This window comes from Leptonychotes weddellii, chromosome 15 (assembly GCF_054177405.1).
Source record: "Leptonychotes weddellii isolate Sample4059 chromosome 15, ASM5417740v2, whole genome shotgun sequence".
NCBI lineage: Eukaryota > Metazoa > Chordata > Mammalia > Carnivora > Phocidae > Leptonychotes > Leptonychotes weddellii.
In genome coordinates this window covers 36,214,613-36,232,833 of record NC_138383.1, presented here as the reverse complement: position 1 = coordinate 36,232,833, position 18,221 = coordinate 36,214,613, and the positions used below count along the sequence as shown (strand labels likewise).

At 36.9% G+C, this 18,221-nt stretch overlaps 1 protein-coding gene and 1 pseudogene across 1 annotated transcript in view; one reads left to right on the top strand and one right to left on the bottom strand.

Moving 5' to 3' along the window:
• The window catches only part of NLK (nemo like kinase), a 167,823-nt gene that overhangs the window by 71,132 nt on the left and 78,470 nt on the right, over positions 1–18,221 (bottom strand). Inside the window, exon 2 of the mRNA XM_081805422.1 lies at positions 356–485. Coding sequence (XP_081661548.1) covers positions 356–485 — 130 coding nt within the window. The remainder of the gene's footprint in view (positions 1–355; positions 486–18,221) is intronic.
• LOC115940347 (U6 spliceosomal RNA) lies at positions 2,005–2,097 on the top strand (annotated as a pseudogene).

Sequence of the window (18,221 nt, the reverse complement as noted above, 5' to 3'; positions counted from 1 at the left end):
CTCTTATTTCAAATATTAAAGGTTAAGAATAAAGCATTTAAAATCAGGGACCAATTATTTCCACTTAAATCACTCATACTACATATTACACTCTATGTTAAATATTAGTATCATTCCTCAGCTGACTATTAACATTTTCTTTACATCAATTAATGTTTATCTGTTGATCAATACATCTTAGAATTCACTTAAACTTGCTCATTTTTGACAAAAAAATGGTCTAATTTGTCTCAGGTTCCCAAACTTCTTAATAACTTGCACATCCCCCCCCTTTTTTTTTACTCTCTTTTGCTCTCTACTAACACAATTAAGCATGCGTAGGAAAAAGTCTATCCCAAAGACCAACTTCACTTACATTATCATGTTTAAAAAAACACAACATCTTCAATTCCCGGAAGACCCTTTTGCAAGAGACCAGATTCTGGAAGACGTTGGGCATCTTTTTGAGTGCTACTCTCTTTCCATCTCTTGGATCTGTTACTGACCTAAAGAAGCAATATTTGGGGGAGAAGGAAAAAAGAAAGAGAGAAATCAATTCCAAACTTTGACCTTCAATGTTTCAGAGCATGACAATCATCTTTATCTTAAACTACTCAATCCACTTAAACAGTGTTTAAGATATCAGTGAGAAAGAAGAATTAAAACAAGTACACACTTAAAATCAAAGGGAATGTTTAGCTCATCCAACTTAATTGCCATGCTTTTTTTTTTTTTAATCCTTCTCTAAATTTCTATAAACACTTTTTCTGAGAGGTCACTTAAGAACACATCTCAGGTAGGAGGGCTATTAATGGTAAAGCCATTTTAAAGATGAGGGGTGTACAGATTAATACAACTGAAGTCAAATCAGTTCATTCTCGGAACCAAATTCAAGATGGAAGAGATGTTCATTCAGATGTCATTACGTTTAGTTCAATATAGAGAACACAATTTAATTATTTTGGCTTCTTACATAAATGAACATCTTTTAGTAATATGGATTTCAATCCCACCAGTAGCTGAACAGTGTCCCCTCCTCATAAGTCCGAGTGCCAACTTAGGGCCATAGCTTCTAGATTATGAAGACTTCTTCCCTTTTGCTTCTTATAAGGCTCTTGGTGTGGTAACTGTGCCTCCTGTAGTTTTTCTTTAATAGCTCAGTGTCCCCCCTTTTTTATCTTTTAGTCTTCTAACACCTGTATATCCAACTCCTTGTATTACATTTCCCTATGTTTGACATACTAGTATGGTTTCCATTTTTCTGACTGGACCCAAACGATACATATTAAATCAAATAGTTAAAGGAAACAAAGCAATAAATTTGTTAAAGATGGCCAACTGACCATTTTGCAAGTGATTTTTCCATGAATTATCTTAAAGCTTTTCCTTCCACCCAACACATATGACTGGTTGTCCTTGTAGAATTTATTCCTGTCAAATTTATTTTGCGGATTCCTGCCTGTCATTCCTGGCTACCATTATCTTTCAGTTCCAGTTTCAGTTATCCAATGCTTTGGCTATCCCTCCCAGATTTGTGTCATTTAAAAAGTCTGTTCCATAGGTGATCAATGACTTTATCCAAGTTATTAACAGGACAGAAGAGATCTCTGCAACAGATACAACACTAGAAATTACTTATGAGCCTGACCTCCAATTATTATTGAATTACTTATTTAATTAACTATAATCACTCAGTTTATTTCTTCATCTTGTCCACAAGAAATCAGACACTCATCAAATTGCCTTCCTGAAAATGAAGCATTACTGTTACCTACCAACCTGTCTAAAAACTATACCAAATTTCTTTATGAATACCATGACTTTATAAATTCATCTTAGTGATCACTACTTCTTTTCTTAGGTGCTCATGAAACTCTTAAATGGTGCATTCTACTATTTAAACAGCATGAGGACTCTATTCTTACGTTGATTGAAAATTTGGTAAAACAATTAAGAATTATAATTTTTAGGTTTTCAATAGCTTGAACTGTCATTCGCAATTATTGCTTAAAAAACACCTACCCAGTGCTCCCTTTAGCAGCACATATACTAAAACTGGAACACAACAGAGATTAGCACAGCCCCGACACGCAAATTCGTGAAATGTCCCATATTAAAAAAAACAAAAAAACCAAAAACCCAAACCCAAATCCAATCCAAAACACTGCCTAAAAATCCACATAAAGGTAAAATAGGAAGGAAACTGGGTATAGTATTAATTCAGACTATTAAAAATATTTTTTTTTTCCTATTCAATACCACTTCTATAACTAGACTAGAAGACAAAAATGTCAAATAGCAAGGGAGGAAAATTTTGGACCACACAATGTGTTTCATTGTCAATGTCTCTTGAGACTTCCTTAATGTAGAATAGTTACTTAGCATCCCTTTGTCTTTTAGTAACACTGCCTTTTTTTTTTTTTAAGATTTTATTTATTTATTCATGAGAGACAGAGAGAGAGAGAGGCGGAGGGAGAAGCAGACTCCCTGCAGAGCAGGGAGCCCGATGCGGGACTCGATCCCAGGACCCTGGGATCACGATCTGAGCCAAAAGCAGATGCTTAACCGACTGAGCCACCCAGGCGTCCCATAACACTGCCATTTTTGTAGCTGCTCCTCGATTTGGGTTTGTGGTGTTTTCTCATGATTAGATGCAGGTGAGGCATTTTTTTTTTAAAGAATTTTTTTATTTATTCATTTGAGACAGAGAGATACATAGAGAAAGAGATAGAGAGCAGGAGCAGTGGGGAGAGGCAGAGGAAGATGGAGAAGCAGACTCCCTGCTGAGCAGGGAGCCCAACGCAGGGCTCGATCCCAGGACCTGGAGATCATGACCTGAGCGGAAGGCAGACGCTTAACCATCTGAGTCACCCAGGCGCCCCACAGGTCAGGCCTTTTTTTTTTTTTTTAAAGATTTTATTTATTTATTTGACAGAGAGAGAGATAGCGAGAGCAGGAACACAAGCAGAGGGAGTGGGAGAGGGAGAAGCAGGCTTCCCGCGGAGCAGGGAGCCCGATGCGGGGCTCGATCCCAGGACCCCGGGATCATGACCTGAGCCGAAGGCAGACGCTTAACGACTGAGCCACCCAGGCGCCCCAGGTCAGGCATTTTTAACAGGAATAACTCAGAAGTGAGGTCTTCTCAGTGAATATATTATGAGGCATATGATGTCAATGTTCCCCATTTCTGGTGATTAACTTTGATCACTTGGATGAGGTGTCTGTCAGGTGGCCACACTGCAAAATTACTTTTTTCCCTTGGTAATTGTATAACTGTTCTATACCTCATCAGACTTTGACCCATGGCCTTTAGCATCCATTGAGGATTTTTGCCTGAGTCAACTATTACTATGACGGTTGCCAAATGGTAGCTTAATAATTTTAACATCTCCAAATAGCTAGTCTGCACAATAAATATTTGTTTTAAAAAAATGAGTAAATTGATTTAACACAAGGCCCTTTCCCCAGGCCTCATACAGCAATACTTCCTAACTTCTGACTTCTTACTGGTCTTGACTCTACTGTGGTGAGGAGAGCTGCTCTACGATAAACCTAATCCTGGCCCAAGGTTAGTACTGTGCCTTGCAATGTTGTAAGGTAAAATTCACAAAGCAGCATTTTATTTTATTATTCATGCAAAAGCCAGTCATGCCTGTGGCTGGTAACAATATAACTCTAATGAATGTGAATGGCTGTGCAGTAATTTCACGCCATGTTGAGTTTGTTCTCTCTTAACTTGAGGTAGCAGATGCTTTAGTTCAGCTCAAACAGTACCACAGAACACAGATAAGTGTGGAAGCCTGTTACACAGGAATTCTATTTTTTTTGTTACTGAAAGGCTTGCTGTGCTTAGTTCTTCTGTGGCTGCAATACCCTGGTTATTCCAATTGTATTTGTTAATGAAGCTCCAGCTGTAGAAATGATGAACAAAATTTAGGGCAACTTGCCTTGTTAAAGAAAAAAGGTGCCATCCCTTGGTCTACAATTCACTTACTGGTCACTTTCTCTACTAAATACTGGAAGCCTTATATAAAACAGTGCATCTGTCATTTTACCTCATTATCTTCATGGGCAATCAAGTTACACTAAATACAGTTTTAAGGGTTGTGAAAAAAGAATCCTTTCTTACATCTGCCTGGAGTACATCAATCCTCTACACTGAGAATACCAGTTCAACTGTTTTTTAAACAGCCAGAAGAATCCACAAGCCATTCTTCAGAGAAATATAGTCAGCCAAACGAGTACAAAACCAAATAGGAAGCTTTTTAGATCTGGTGTGGTTGTTTTGTTTGTAGAGCTTTCTTAATCCTAGGAAACTCTGACCACTGCCACAAATCTGCTTAAATTACTGACAAGTAGAAGGGTTAGAATGAAACAAGAATGAAGCTTATTGGGGATACATTCCCAGGCACTAGAACCTAACATTACAACAGCTTTAAATTAGTATAACTACTAAGCAAGATCTCCAAGAAATTATATGCTCCACATTCATTTTATGTGAAGAATCTTTTCCCCACATGGGTTAGCAGTTTTAAAGTTCATGTTTCTGATACAGGTTTTTAACTATTCCGAGCAAATAAATAATTTATAATGAGAATGTTTTACTCGGATTGAGAAAATCAGGTTCTTCTAATTCTATTCACATAAACTTGTAATCAGCAATCTTCTATTTTTTGCTATACACACTACAATTACTACGTCAACTGTACCAATACAGTACGTATCTCAGTAACAGAACCTCTTAACTAGACTCTAAATATTTAGATTATTGCCTTCGTGTTCATTTTGATATTCATTCCTTAAAAGTTATTTTTACTTATATTTAGATTAAGTCAGCTTGAGAAAACAATCGCAAACTATGAGGTAAAATTTTTGACAACAAATAAATCTAAAAAAATGTATCTTATTTGTACCTTAGTCCCTGTTACATGTTCAAGGACACTACAGGTTAAGGAATAAAGAATTTATTTTTACATCTCTTTGGTCTTTCTAACCAAAATTTTAACAGGCTACAGTTTGTGTACTTTGACATAATTTATAGAGTTGCACACCGTTCAGAGGAATAAATTTTCTAGGCTTCCCTGTCTCCACCCAAAGACACATGAAAAAAGATTCTCATAATTAGGTAATTTGTTCCATCAGTTGGGGTTTTCTGATGTTTGGTTTTTCTTTTGTATTTATCCAAATTTGGTATTTGCTGAGTTAGCTCTATATATAAGAAAGAGATCCTTGTCCTTTTTTTCAAGATACTTCTCCTAAACTGATCTTCAGATTTGTTAATCTGATACTACAAGGAAAAAAGACTAAACCAAAGCAGTGAAATGGTTCATTCTTTTTCTCATATCCTCACATTCCACTATTGACCAGAAGAATCAAAACATCTACATTTACTTGAAAGAGTTAAATATGAACTTAAACATCCTCTGACTCTGTTGTTTAAACAAGTGTAAAGAGCAATGATCCTAGCAGGTGAGACATCACTGGGCCATTCTGATCTGTAGTGAGATCCCCAGGGGTGCTGATAAGGGAGGAGAAATAAGACACAGGCAAATCATCCAATATCAGGCTGGCATATTTATTTTCAAATACTTGTTACCAATGAATAAGATCTAACTTTTAAGACCTCAATTCCCCATCAATTATCATTGGTTAAGTTAAAATATAGGCACAAAATCCTCTTATACTAATTATTGTTGACCTGAGAACAATTTTTGTTCCTTAGACAGCCATGAATTAATAATTAGTTTCATCCTTGCTGCAGATGCTGGGAAAGACACAGAGACTTATTTCCTCAGTCACTGTCAAATATCTTTGTGAGGAGTATGACTTGCTGCAGGAAAGTTGCCACACTGTCTTTTCAATAGGGATTTTCTCATGTTCGAGGGTGAACATGACACAGCCTAGCCTGCCAACTCTAGGAAGTTTTCATGGCCACTAGCCAGTCTTCTCCTAGAAACAGACCCATGAATATTGTGTGGGAAGGAGAACCACCTGCAATGAAAGACAGGTTTCTTTCCTTTTTTTTTTTTTTTAAGATTTTAATTATTTATTTGACAGAGAGATAGACAGAGAGCCCAAGTAGGCAGAGAGGCAGGAAGAGGGAGAGGGAGAAGCAGGCTCCCTGCTGAGCAGGGAGCCCGATGTGGGGCTCGATCCCAGGACCCTGGGATCATGACCTGAGCCGAAGGCATACACTTAACTGACTGAGCCACCCAGGCGCCCCTGAAAGACAGATTTCTGTACAAAGATACAAAGGAAAAAATTCACAACTGCACCTTCTTCTTATATTTTAACAATTTATGGCAAAAGAAGTTATAAAGGATAAAAAAAAAAAGATGTCACACAAAAAAGTGCTTGCTTTTAATCCCACTGATGACTTCCTGAAAGATGTGTATTCAGTAATAGGAATACTGAGAAATATAAAGTTTTTTTTTTTTTAAAGAATGGCAATTTTTGTTGCACATTGGGTTTACAAATATAGAAGACACCAAATGAAAGAATGGTTTTGACGGTGTTGAAAAATTGTAATGAATTTAGAAAAGCAAAGTTCACATCATTGGAAAAAAATTTGTGTTTAATTGCTTATTATTTAATATTTTAGTGGCTAAGCTAATATTTTCATTACTTAACATAAAATTTAAGTCCTAATACGCTGTTAGTTAAAAGCAAACTGAACATACCAATATACCAGTAAAATTTAATTTTTGAAATAAAAAGGAAAATCTGAATATGGCTTAGAATTATGGTTATAAATCAAATGTCCATATTTTCTAGGAATGTATACTTAAGTATATATAGATGAAATGACATGAGAGTTAAGATTTGTCTTAAAATACTTCATCAAGAATGATTGTTGAAACAAATGAAGTAAATGTTGGTAATTATTGAATCTGGTGATCAGTATAATGAGGTCAAACTATTCAAAAATACAGAAAATATATGTTTGAAAAATTTCAAAATTAAAACATTGAAATAAAAAAATTCAAGATACTATTTATAATATAAAAATATCTGGTATCTGGGATTAAAGCTAACAAAAGCTAAGTAAGCAACGCTTCTACATAAAAATACTAAAAAACATTATCAAGAGAAATTAAAGACAAATAAATGGAGAGACATACCATATTCATGGACTAGAAAACTCAATATTGGGGCACCTGGGTGGCTCAGATGGTTAAGCGTCTGCCTTCGGCTCAGGTCATGATCCCAGGGTCCTGGGATAGAGCCCCACATCGGGCTCCTGGCTCAGCGGGGAGCCTGCTTCTCCCTCTCCCTCTGCCTCTCTCCCTGCTCATGCTTTCTCTCTCTCTGTATCTCTGCGTCTCAAATGAATAAATACAATCTTTAAAAAAAAAAAAGAAAACTCAATATTATAAAAATTTCAACTCTCCCCAAACTGATTTATAGGTTCAGTAAAATACCAACCAAAACCCCAAAAGGTTTTCTTTTTGTGGAACTACACAAGTCAGTTCTAAAGTCTTTACGGAAATGCAAATAAGCCATGGACTGCTAAAACACTCTTGAAGAAGGTGGCAAAAATTGCTCTACTACATATGAAAACTTAACATAAAGCTACAATAGTTTAGATAACATAATTTTGGAGCAAGACCAAAGAAATAGAAATATGACCCCAAAACAGATTCTCACATATACAGACACTTGGCTTGTCATAAAGGTGTCTTTGTAGATAGGAAGGCTGTACCATAAGCTATTGTTTCTCAGCTTCAAACCCATCTGTCTGAACACAACTCTATAAATATTGGGGCTATGACTCTGCAAACCACATTTTGGTTTTGCTAACTAGTTCCATGTTAGGCTCTGCCAACAGGGTGCTTTAGAGAAGACTACAAGGCTGGAGGAGGTAAAGGGGACTTGCCCCTTCCTGTGAGCTTCCTGCCTGTCTCTTGTTTCTGTGTCACCCTAGCAACACTTCTTCACTCCCAGCAGTGGCAATGCCTTCCTGTAACTGCAGCTGAGCCCAGTTTATAGTTTTCCCATTTGCAGAAGCAGCCTCACTGCATCCTCCACCCCAGATACCAGCACTAGTGAGCTTGTATCCTCTCCTTAGATATCTGAATTTCTACTGCATGGGGTTCTAAGTCTTAATAATTCCAACCTCTTCATGATACTCCTCTAGCCATAGCTAGAGGTAGCTATTACTTCCATGATACCTTAGTGTTTCTTCTTGTCTTTTTAATTACCTACAACTTTAAACTTTACAAACAACTTTACAGCTAATTAGCATCCCCCCAACTTTAAAAACTCTGTTTAAATAACTGGTATGGTTTCTTTCTCCTCATTGGACCCTGACAGATACAACATTCTTTTCAATGCATGGTATAGAACAACTAGATACCCATACGGAAAATCAGAATGATTCTTCACCCCTACTTCACTCCATACACAAATTCCAGGTGGATTGTAGATATAAATGTGAAAAGCAAAATCATTCAGCTTTTAGAAGAGAACATGTAGTAGAATATCTTCAAGATACTGGGGCAGGGAAAGATTTCAATAGGACACAAAAAACACAAATCAGAATGCAAAAGAAAAATTCATGTATCTGACTACTTTAAAATCAAGAGCTTCTTTTCATTATCTGTACATTGTTAAGAGTAAAAATGCAAGTCATGCAGAAGACATTTGTACCACACATATAAGGAATAAAGTGCTTATCCAGATACATGCAGAATTCATACATATCAATTTTTAAAAAGGGACAAAATAGGCATTTTACAAAAACGGATAATCCAAACAGCCAATAAACATATGAAAAGGACCTTAACCTTATTAGTCATTTGGGAAATGAAAATTAAAACCATAATGAGAAAGTACTATATAACCACCAGAATGGCTAATAATAAAAGGTAGACAATACCAAATTTTTAGTGAAGATGTAGTACAATGTAATTCTTAGAGACTGCTAGTAGGAATGTAAACTGGTATAATCACTATGGAAGACAGATTGGCTTTATATACTAAAATGAAGATATGAATACAGTGTGACCCAGCAATCTGACTCCAAGGTATATACCCCAAAGGAATGTGCACACCTATCACTAAACATATGAGTGTGTTCACGGTAATATTTTTAATGCTCTTAAAACTGGAAACAATCCAACTATCCATGAGAGAACAAATTAACAAATTGTTGTCTATTCATATAATAGAAAACTCTATAGTGATTAAAATGAACTACTGCTACGTTCAACAACATACATGAATCTCATACCCCTGATTTTGAACAAAAGAAACCAGTCACAAATAATGTAAGATTTCATTTCCATAATATTAAAAATATAAGCAAAGCTGAACTCTATTTTTTAGGGATGTATACTTAGGAGATAGAAACTATTCAGAAAGGAAGTAGTTACCATAAAATCAGGATAGGGGTTATCTCGGGGAGGCGATGATGGGGGAGACCAGAAGGGACTTCTGTGTGCTAGTGATGGCCTATTTCTTATATGAATGGTGGATATAGAAGTGTGTACTTTGTGATAAATCACTGAGCTATATATTTTATTTTGTGTACATTTCTATATTTCTATTACTATAGAACTAAAAAGGTAAAGACAAATTTCTCAGTTAAAATTGAGCATAAAAAGGCACTTCACGTTGAAATTTGTATGATGAGTAATTTTCAAAGAGGACAATTCTTTTTATTATTTTTTGTAAAAATACACATCTATACCAGCCCAATGAATTCTGTCATATATTTCCTTGTGCCACTGATTTATTTTGTAGCAAGGAGTATACATACTATCTTTCTTATGTTTTGGTAGAATTCCAAAGGAATTTGCTTACTTAAAAAAATAAACGTTTTCTTCATCATTACACAAGAATATGCTATTAAGAAACATTCCACAGGAGAGTGCTGTCAGCAGAATTATAGCAGAACTACAGTCCCACCCCTAACCTAATCACAATCTCCTAACTTCTTCCATTGTAAAGCAAACTGCTGAAGCAGCTACAATATATAGATGTGCTTCAGGTTTTTAATTAGCTAGCCTTTTAAAAATAACCAAAACCAAAAATACTGCAAATACAAAGCTGGAGGCAGGACTTCCAGCTGTGGCAAACTGAAGAGGTCAGCAAATCCTTTCCCCTCAAAACAATTATAAAACTAGACAAAAATGTCAAAAAAAACCATTTCAGGACTCCAGAAAACAACCAAAGTCAAACAACAAATTCAAAACTGTTTATTTATGAAAAATTATGGAGTAAGAACAATGAGAGTCAGTGGTGTTAACGCTTGGCTGCTCCTTACCCCCATGTAAGCACAGTCCATGTAGTAGTTGGCCATGAAAACCAGCAACTTCACTGCCTGAGGTTGCTGATGTGATCTGAAGTGGAGGATGAAAACCCCACACTAAGTAGCACTGACCATAAAAGCATTAAACTCAACTGGAGAATAAAAGAGAAAGCTCTGCAAGTCTGAGGTTGCTACCCCAGTTGGAACATAAATCCAGAAATTTAACAAGGAGATTCTGGAAATGAGAGCCACAGTGGGCTAGGTAAACTCTCCACATATTCCTGGCTAACTGGAGGCTGCTTATGTACTCAGAGCTGACCTGAGAGGGCCTAAGCTCTGCACATACCCATGGCTGATTGAGAGGCTTCCCACATGTGAAGGGAAGAACTGAGAGGCTCAGCAGAAAATAAAAGTTGGGGCATAGTTGAAAACTAGATGAGCTCCCTAACATACTCACAAAGGAGAGAAGCTTTACTAGCGCAAGATGTTTGAGCACAATCACTAGCTTTAACCAATCACTAGCTGACCACCAAGCTACACAGACAAAAGGGCAGCCCAAGAAGGCCTGGCTAAAAATTAAAATAATTTTTAAAAACCTGAGCAGATACGACTGTCTGTACCCCATGGGGGAGAAAGACTGTGCACATTAAGCCCAGTCAAGTCACTTAAATATAAGCAAACATACACAATAACACCAATATGTCAATAATGACAACCCTCAGGTGGGAGGGAGGCTGGGGAGGAATCAGATCCAGAGTTGTTACATTATTAAATATGTCCAGTTTTTAACAAAAAAATTACAAGATATGTAAACAAACAGTAAAATGTGACTCATAACCAGGGGAAGAAGCAGTCAATAGAAATAGTTTCTGAGTGAGCCCAGATGTTGTATTCAGTAACAGTTCAAAAGCAGCTATTATAAATATGTACGAAGAATTAAAGGAAATCATGTTTAAAGAATTAAAAAAAAGGTGACAACAAATAGGATATCACAATATAGAAACAAACAAAAAAGAAATCAAATTCTAGAGTTTAAAAGTACAGTATTAGAAATGAAAAATTCAGTAGATTGGCCCAATAGTGGATCTAAAATAGTGTAAGAATCAGTAAACTTAAAAGATCGATCAATAGAAATTATACAATCTCAAGAACAGAGAGGAAAGTTTGAAGAAAAATGAACAGAGCCTCAGAGACCTATGCAATAACACTGAGTGTACTACCATACATCTAATGGGAGTACCAGGAGAAAAGGTGAAAGAAAGGGGCAGAAAAAAATATCTGAAGAAATAATGGTTTAAAATTTCCCAAATCTGATGATAATGTACAGATCCCACAAGCTCAAAAGTCCCATATAGGATAGACACAAGAGTTCTGTACCTAGACATGTCAGAGTCAAAGATGTATCAAGTCAAAGAAACTCTTGAAAATAATGAGGAAAAACAATAGAATTGTTGACTAGTGACTTCCCATCAGATGCAATGGAGGACAGAAGGCAGTGGAATGCCATATTTGCAGTGGTGGTGGTGGGCAGGCAAAAATTCTATATCCAACAAAAAAAGACCCTATCCTTCAAAAATAAAGGCAAAATGAAAACATTCCAAAATAAGTAATGGCGGACAGAATTTGTTGTCAGCAGATTTGCCTTACAGGAAATAACCCCAGATGTAACTCAAATCCACAAGAAGAAATGAAAAACTAGAAATGGCAAATACATGGGTAAATAGAGGAATATACATTTTTATTTTTTATTTTAATTCCAGTATAGTTAACATATTGTTATATTAGTTTCAGGTATACAATACAGTGATTAAAAAATTCTATACATTACTCAGTGCTCAGTACAATAAGAGTATTCTTTAATCCCCATCACCTATTTCACCCACCTAACCTCTGGTAACTATCAATTTGTTCTCTATAGTCAAGAGTCTGTTTCTTGGTTTGTTTCTCTCTCCTCCCCCCCACCCTTTGCTTGTTTGTTTCTTAAATTCCACAGATGAATGAAATCATATGGTATTTGTCTTCCTCCAACTGACTTATTTCACTTAGCATGATACTCCCTAGATCCACCCATGTTGTTGCAAATGGTAAAATTTAATTCTTTTTTATGGCTGAATAATATTATATTAGAAATACATATACATATATGGAATATTATTTCAGCCATAAAAAAAGAATTAGTCATAAAAAATACACACTCTACACTTTATCCATTCATCTATTAATGGACATGGGCTGCTTTCATAATTTGGCTATTGTAAATAATGCTGTAATAAACATAGGAGTGCATGTATCCCTTTGAATTAGTGCTTTTATATTTTTTGGGTAAATACCCCACAGTTCAATTACTAGATCATAGGGTAATTCCATTTTTAACTTTTTGAAGAACCTCCATACTGTTTTCCACAGTGGCTGCACCAGTTTGCACGCCTACCAACAGTGCAAGAGGAACTGGTTCCTTTTTCTCCCCATCCTCACCAACGCTTGCTGTTTCTTGTGCTTTTGATTTTCGCCATTCTGATAGATGTGAGCAGATATCTCATTGTAGTTCTGATTTGCATTTCCCTGATGATGGGTGATGTTGAGCATCTTTTCATGTGTCTGTTGGCCATCTGTATGTCTTTTTTTTTTTTTTTTAAGATTTTATTCATCCATTTGAGAGAGAGACAGAGACAGAGAGAGAGTGAGACAGGGAGCACACCTGAGCAGGGAGCAGCAGAGGGGGAGGGAGAGGGACAAGCAGACTCCAAACGGAGGACAGAGCCCAATGTGGAGCTGGATCCCAGGACCCCGGGATCATGACCTGAGATGAAACCAAGAGTTGGACGTTTAAACAACCGAGCCACCCCATCTGTATGTCTTCTTTGGAGAAATGTCTGTTTACATCTTCTGCCCATTTTTAATTGGATTATTTATTTTTGAATGTTGAGTTGTATAAGTTCCTTATATATTTTGGATACTAACCCTTTACCAGAAATGTCATTTGCAAGTATCTTCTCCCATTCAGTAGGTTGTCTTTTAGTTCTGTTGACTGTGTCCTTTGCTATGTAGATTTTTAATTTTGATATAGTCCCAAGAGTTTATCTTTGCTTTGTTTCCCTTGCCTCAAGACACATATTTAGAAAAAAGTTGATATGTCCAATGTCAGAGAGAAATTACTGCCTGTACTCTCTTCCAGGATTTTTATAGTTTCAGGTATCATATTTAGGTCCTTAATCCACTTTGAATTTCTTTGTGTATGGTATAGGCCAGTGGTCCAGTTCTCCCAACACCATTTGTTGGAAAGGCTGTCTTTTTCTCATTGCATCCTCTTTCCTCCTTCGTCAAAGATTAATTGACCATATAAACATTGGTTTATATTTGGGCTTTCTATTCTATTCCACTGATCTATGTGCCTACTTTTGTGCCAGTACCATACTGTTTTGATTACTACAGCTTTGTAGTATAACTTGAAATCTGGAATTGTGATACCTCCAGATTTTTCTTTTTCAAGATTTTTTTTGGCTATTTGGGGTTTTCTGTGGTTCCATACAAATGTTAGGATTTGTCTGTTGTAGTTCTGTGAAAAATGTTGTTGGTATTTTGGTAGGGATTACATTAAATCTGCACATTGCTCTAGGTAGTATGGACATTCTACCAATATTTGTTCTTCCAATCCATGAGTATGGAATATCTTTCCACTTGTCTGTGTTGTCTTCAGTATCTTTCATCAATGTTTTATAGTTTTCAGAGTACAGGTCTTTCACCTCCTTGGTTGTTTATTCCAAAGTATTTTATTATCTTTATTAAAACTGTAAATGGAATTGCTTTCTTAATTTGTTTCTGTTGCTTTGTTATTGGTATATAAAAATGTTGCGATTTCTGTACAATAATTTTGTATCTTGCAACTGTACTGAATTCATTTATCAGTTCTAGTAGTTTTTTGGAGGGTCTTTAGGGTTTTCTATAAAGTATCATGTTGTCTGCAAACAGTTATACTTCTTTTTTACCAATTTGGATGCCTTTTATTCCTTCCTCTAGTCTGACTGCTGTGACTAAGACCTCTATTACTATGTTAAATAATAGTGGTGAGAGTGGACATCCCCATCTTGTTCCTGACCTTAGAGGAAATGCATGATGTTAGTGTGGGTTTTTTAATAGCTATTATTTTGTTGAAGTATATTCCCTCTAATCTTACATCACTGCGGGTTTTTTTTTAAATCATGAATGGATACTGTACTTTTGTCAAATGCTTTTTCTCCATCTATTGAAATGATCATATGGTTTTTATTATGCGATGTGTCACACTGATTGCAAATATTGAACCACCCTTGAATCCCAGGAATAAATCACACTTGATTGTGGTGAATGTTCTTTTTCATGTATTGTTAGATTCAGTTTGCCAATATTTTAACGATTTTTGCATCTATGTTCATCAGAGATATCAGAGTTAGTTCCTTTTTTTTTTTTTGTAATGTCTTTATCTGATTTTGGTATCAGAGTAATGCTGGCTTCATAGAATGAATTAGAGGAGTTTTCCTTCCTCTCTGATTTTTTGGAATAGTTTAAGAAGAATGGCATTAAGTCCTCTTTAAATGTTTGGTAGAATTCACCTGTGAAGCTGTATGGCCCTGGACTTTTGTTTGCTGGGAGTTTTTTGCTTACTGGTTCAATTTCACTGCTGGTAATCAGTCTGTTCAAATTTTCTATTTCTTTCTAATTCAGTTTTGGGAAATTATATGTTTCTAGGAATTTATCCATTTCTTCTAGGTTGTCCAATTTGTTGGCATATAATTTTAAATAACAGTCTCCTACAATCTTTTGTATTTCTGTGGTGTCAGCTGTTATTTTTCCCCTTTCATTTCTGACTTTGTTTTTTTAGTTACCCGCCCCCCCCGCAGATGAGTCCTGCTAAAGGTTTATTGATTTTGTTGATCATTTCAAAAAACCAGCTCCTGGTTTCATTGATCTATTCCATTGTTTTTTTGGTTTTTTTTAGTTTCTATTTTGCTTATTCCTGCTCTAATCTTTATTATTTCCTTCCTTCTGCTGGTTTTGGGTTTTGCCTGTTGTTCTTTTTCTAGTTCCCTTAGATGTAAGATTAGGTTGTTTATTTAGGATTTTTCTTGCTTCTTGAGGTATAGGTCTATATCTCTATAAACTTTCCTCTTACAGCTTTTGCTGTATCCCAAGGATTTTTACACTATTTTGTTTTCATTTTCATTTGCCTCCATGTATTTTTTTTATTTTGTCTTTGATTTCTTGGTTGACCCAGTCATTGTTTAGTAGCATGTCATTTAACATTTGTGTATTTCCAGGTTTTTCCGTGTATTTTCCTGCTTTCCAGGTATTTTTCTTGTGGATGATTTCTAGTTTCATAGTGTGGTCAGAAAAAATGCATGATATGACTTCAGTCTTTTTGAATTTGTTGAGACTTATTTTGTGGCTTAACATATGATCTATTCTGGAGAATGTTCCATGTCTGCTTGAAAAGAATGTGTATTCTGCTGTTTTAGGATGACTGTTCTGAATATATCTGTTAGATCCATCTGGTCCAATGTGTCATTAAAAGCCACTGTCTCCTTGTTGATTTTCTGCTTGGATGATCTATCCATTGATGTAAATGGGTGTTAAAGTCCCCTACTACTATTTGTATTACTTCAAATATTTCTTGTTATTAACTGCTTTATATATCTGGATGCTCCCATGTTGGGTGCATATTTACAATTGTTAGATCTTCTTGCTGGATTGTACCATTTATGATTATATAATATCCTTCTTTGTCCATTGTTACAGCCTTTGTTTTAAAGTCTATTTTGGGGGCACCTGGGCGGCTCAGTGGCTAAGCGTTTGCCTTTGGCTCAGGCCATGAACCCAGGGTCCTGGGACTGAGCCCCCATCAGGCTCCCTGCTCTGTGAGGAGCCTGCTCTCCCTCCTCCCGGCTCCTGCTCGATCTCTCTGTCTCTCTCTCTCAAGTAAATAAATAAAATCTTTTTCAAAAAAATAGTCTATTCTGTCTCGGGTGCCTGGGTGGCTAGTATCTGCCTTTGGCTCAAGTCATGATCCCAGGGTCTTGGAATCGAGCCCCACATCAGGCTCCCTGCTCATCAGGGAGCCTGCTTCTCCCTCTCCCTCTGCCTGTCGATCCCCCTGCTTGTGCTCTCTGTCAAATGAACAAATAAAATCTTTAAAAAAACTAAGTCTATTTTGTCTGATATAAGTATTGCTACTCTGGCTTTCTTTTCACTTCTATTTGCATGATAAACGATTCTCCATGCCTTCACTTCCAGTCTGCATGTCTCTTTAGGTCTGAAACAAGTCTCTTGTAGGCTAGAAGAATATATTGTTGGGTTTATAACATACATAAATTATACATATTTATAAATATTTTAATATATTACATTGTATAAATGTATGTATGTATTATATATGTCATGTAATATATATAACAATAACACAAAGGGGTAAGGAAATTCAGCTATATTAGAGCAAAATTACTGAATTTTATGAAAATTAAGATAGTATTAATCCGAAATAGACTGTTCAGAAGTTAAGATGCATACTATAATCCTTAGAACAATCAAGGAGAAAATAACTAAAAACTAAAAGAGAATTAAAAAAATAAAGAGATGAGGGGAGAGGAGCAAGTTGGCAGAGGAGTAGGACACCTGGATTTAGTCTGGTTCCAGGAATTCAGCTAGATAGGGATCAAACCATTCTGAATACCTACAAACTCAACAGGAGATCGAAGAAAAGAATAGCAACAACCCTCTGAACAGAAAAGCGACCACTTTCTGGAAGGTAGGACGTGCAGAGAAGTGAATCCGAGGCGATATTCGGGAAGATAGACGGTGGGGGAGGGGGCCTCCGTCAGCTGCTTCTGGCAAGTGATAGAGCCGCGGAGCACAAAATCGGAACTTTTAGAAGTCGGCTCTGCTGAGGGACGTCGCTCCAGTGGCTAACCAGGGGGTGGAACCCTCTCTGGGACAGTGTGGTCTCAGGACCCTTGGGGTCACAGGAAGATCGGGGGTGCGTGAGTGCAGCATAGCTCCCAGGTTATCGGAGCAGGGAAGCCAGCTGCAGAGACGGAGCCGAGGAGTGGGCTCGCAGCTCAGGATTGCCATAAACCATGATCCACGGCACAGACGGGCCACTGCTCTTCCAGCAGGGACCCAACAAGTGGCAGATCCGGCGAGACTCCCTTTCCTCCCCTGGGAGGAGCAGCGTGGTAGCACACCGCAGGGATCTGCTGGGTTTGGAGATTCCACATGAGGTCATGTGCCAGAGATAGAAACGCTCAGTCACAGGCCGGATGAGCACAGAGTGCGGCTGAGACCGGGGAGACTGCTTTTCTCTGGGGGCTCACTGAGGAGTGGGGTCCGAGTTCTCGGTTTCTCCAGGGCGGAGATTGGGAGGCCGCCATTTTCACTCTCGGCCTCCAAAGCTGTACGGAAAGCTCACAGGGAACAAAAGCTCCCGAGAGCAAACCCGAGCAGATTACTTAGCCTGGACCGGCAAGGGCGGGTCAATTCCACCTCCGGCAAAGACATTTGGGAACCACGGCAACAGGCCCCTCAGCAAAAACAGTCAGCCAAGACCAAGTTTACCAATCATTGAGAACGGCAGAACTCCAACGTGAGGGGAATAATGCACACAGAATCCATGGCTTTTTTACCATGATTCTTTAGTCTTTCAAAGTTAATTTCTTTTTTTTAACTGTCTTTTTTTTTTTTTAATTTTTCTTTTTCCCTTTTTCAACCAACATCTTATCAATCCCTTTTTTAAAAAACATTTTTATTTTTCATTTTTTGAGTCATATTCTATCCCTTCATAGTAGTTACCCTTATTTTTGGCATATATATATAAGTTGTTCTCTCTTTAAAATTTTGAGACAGTTTCTTCTAACAGATCAAAATATACCCTAAATCTGTAGTGTATGGCTTTGTTCTTCTCTCCTGCCTGATCACATTCTCTCCCTTTTTTTTTTTAAATCCTCTTCTTTTTTCAAACAAC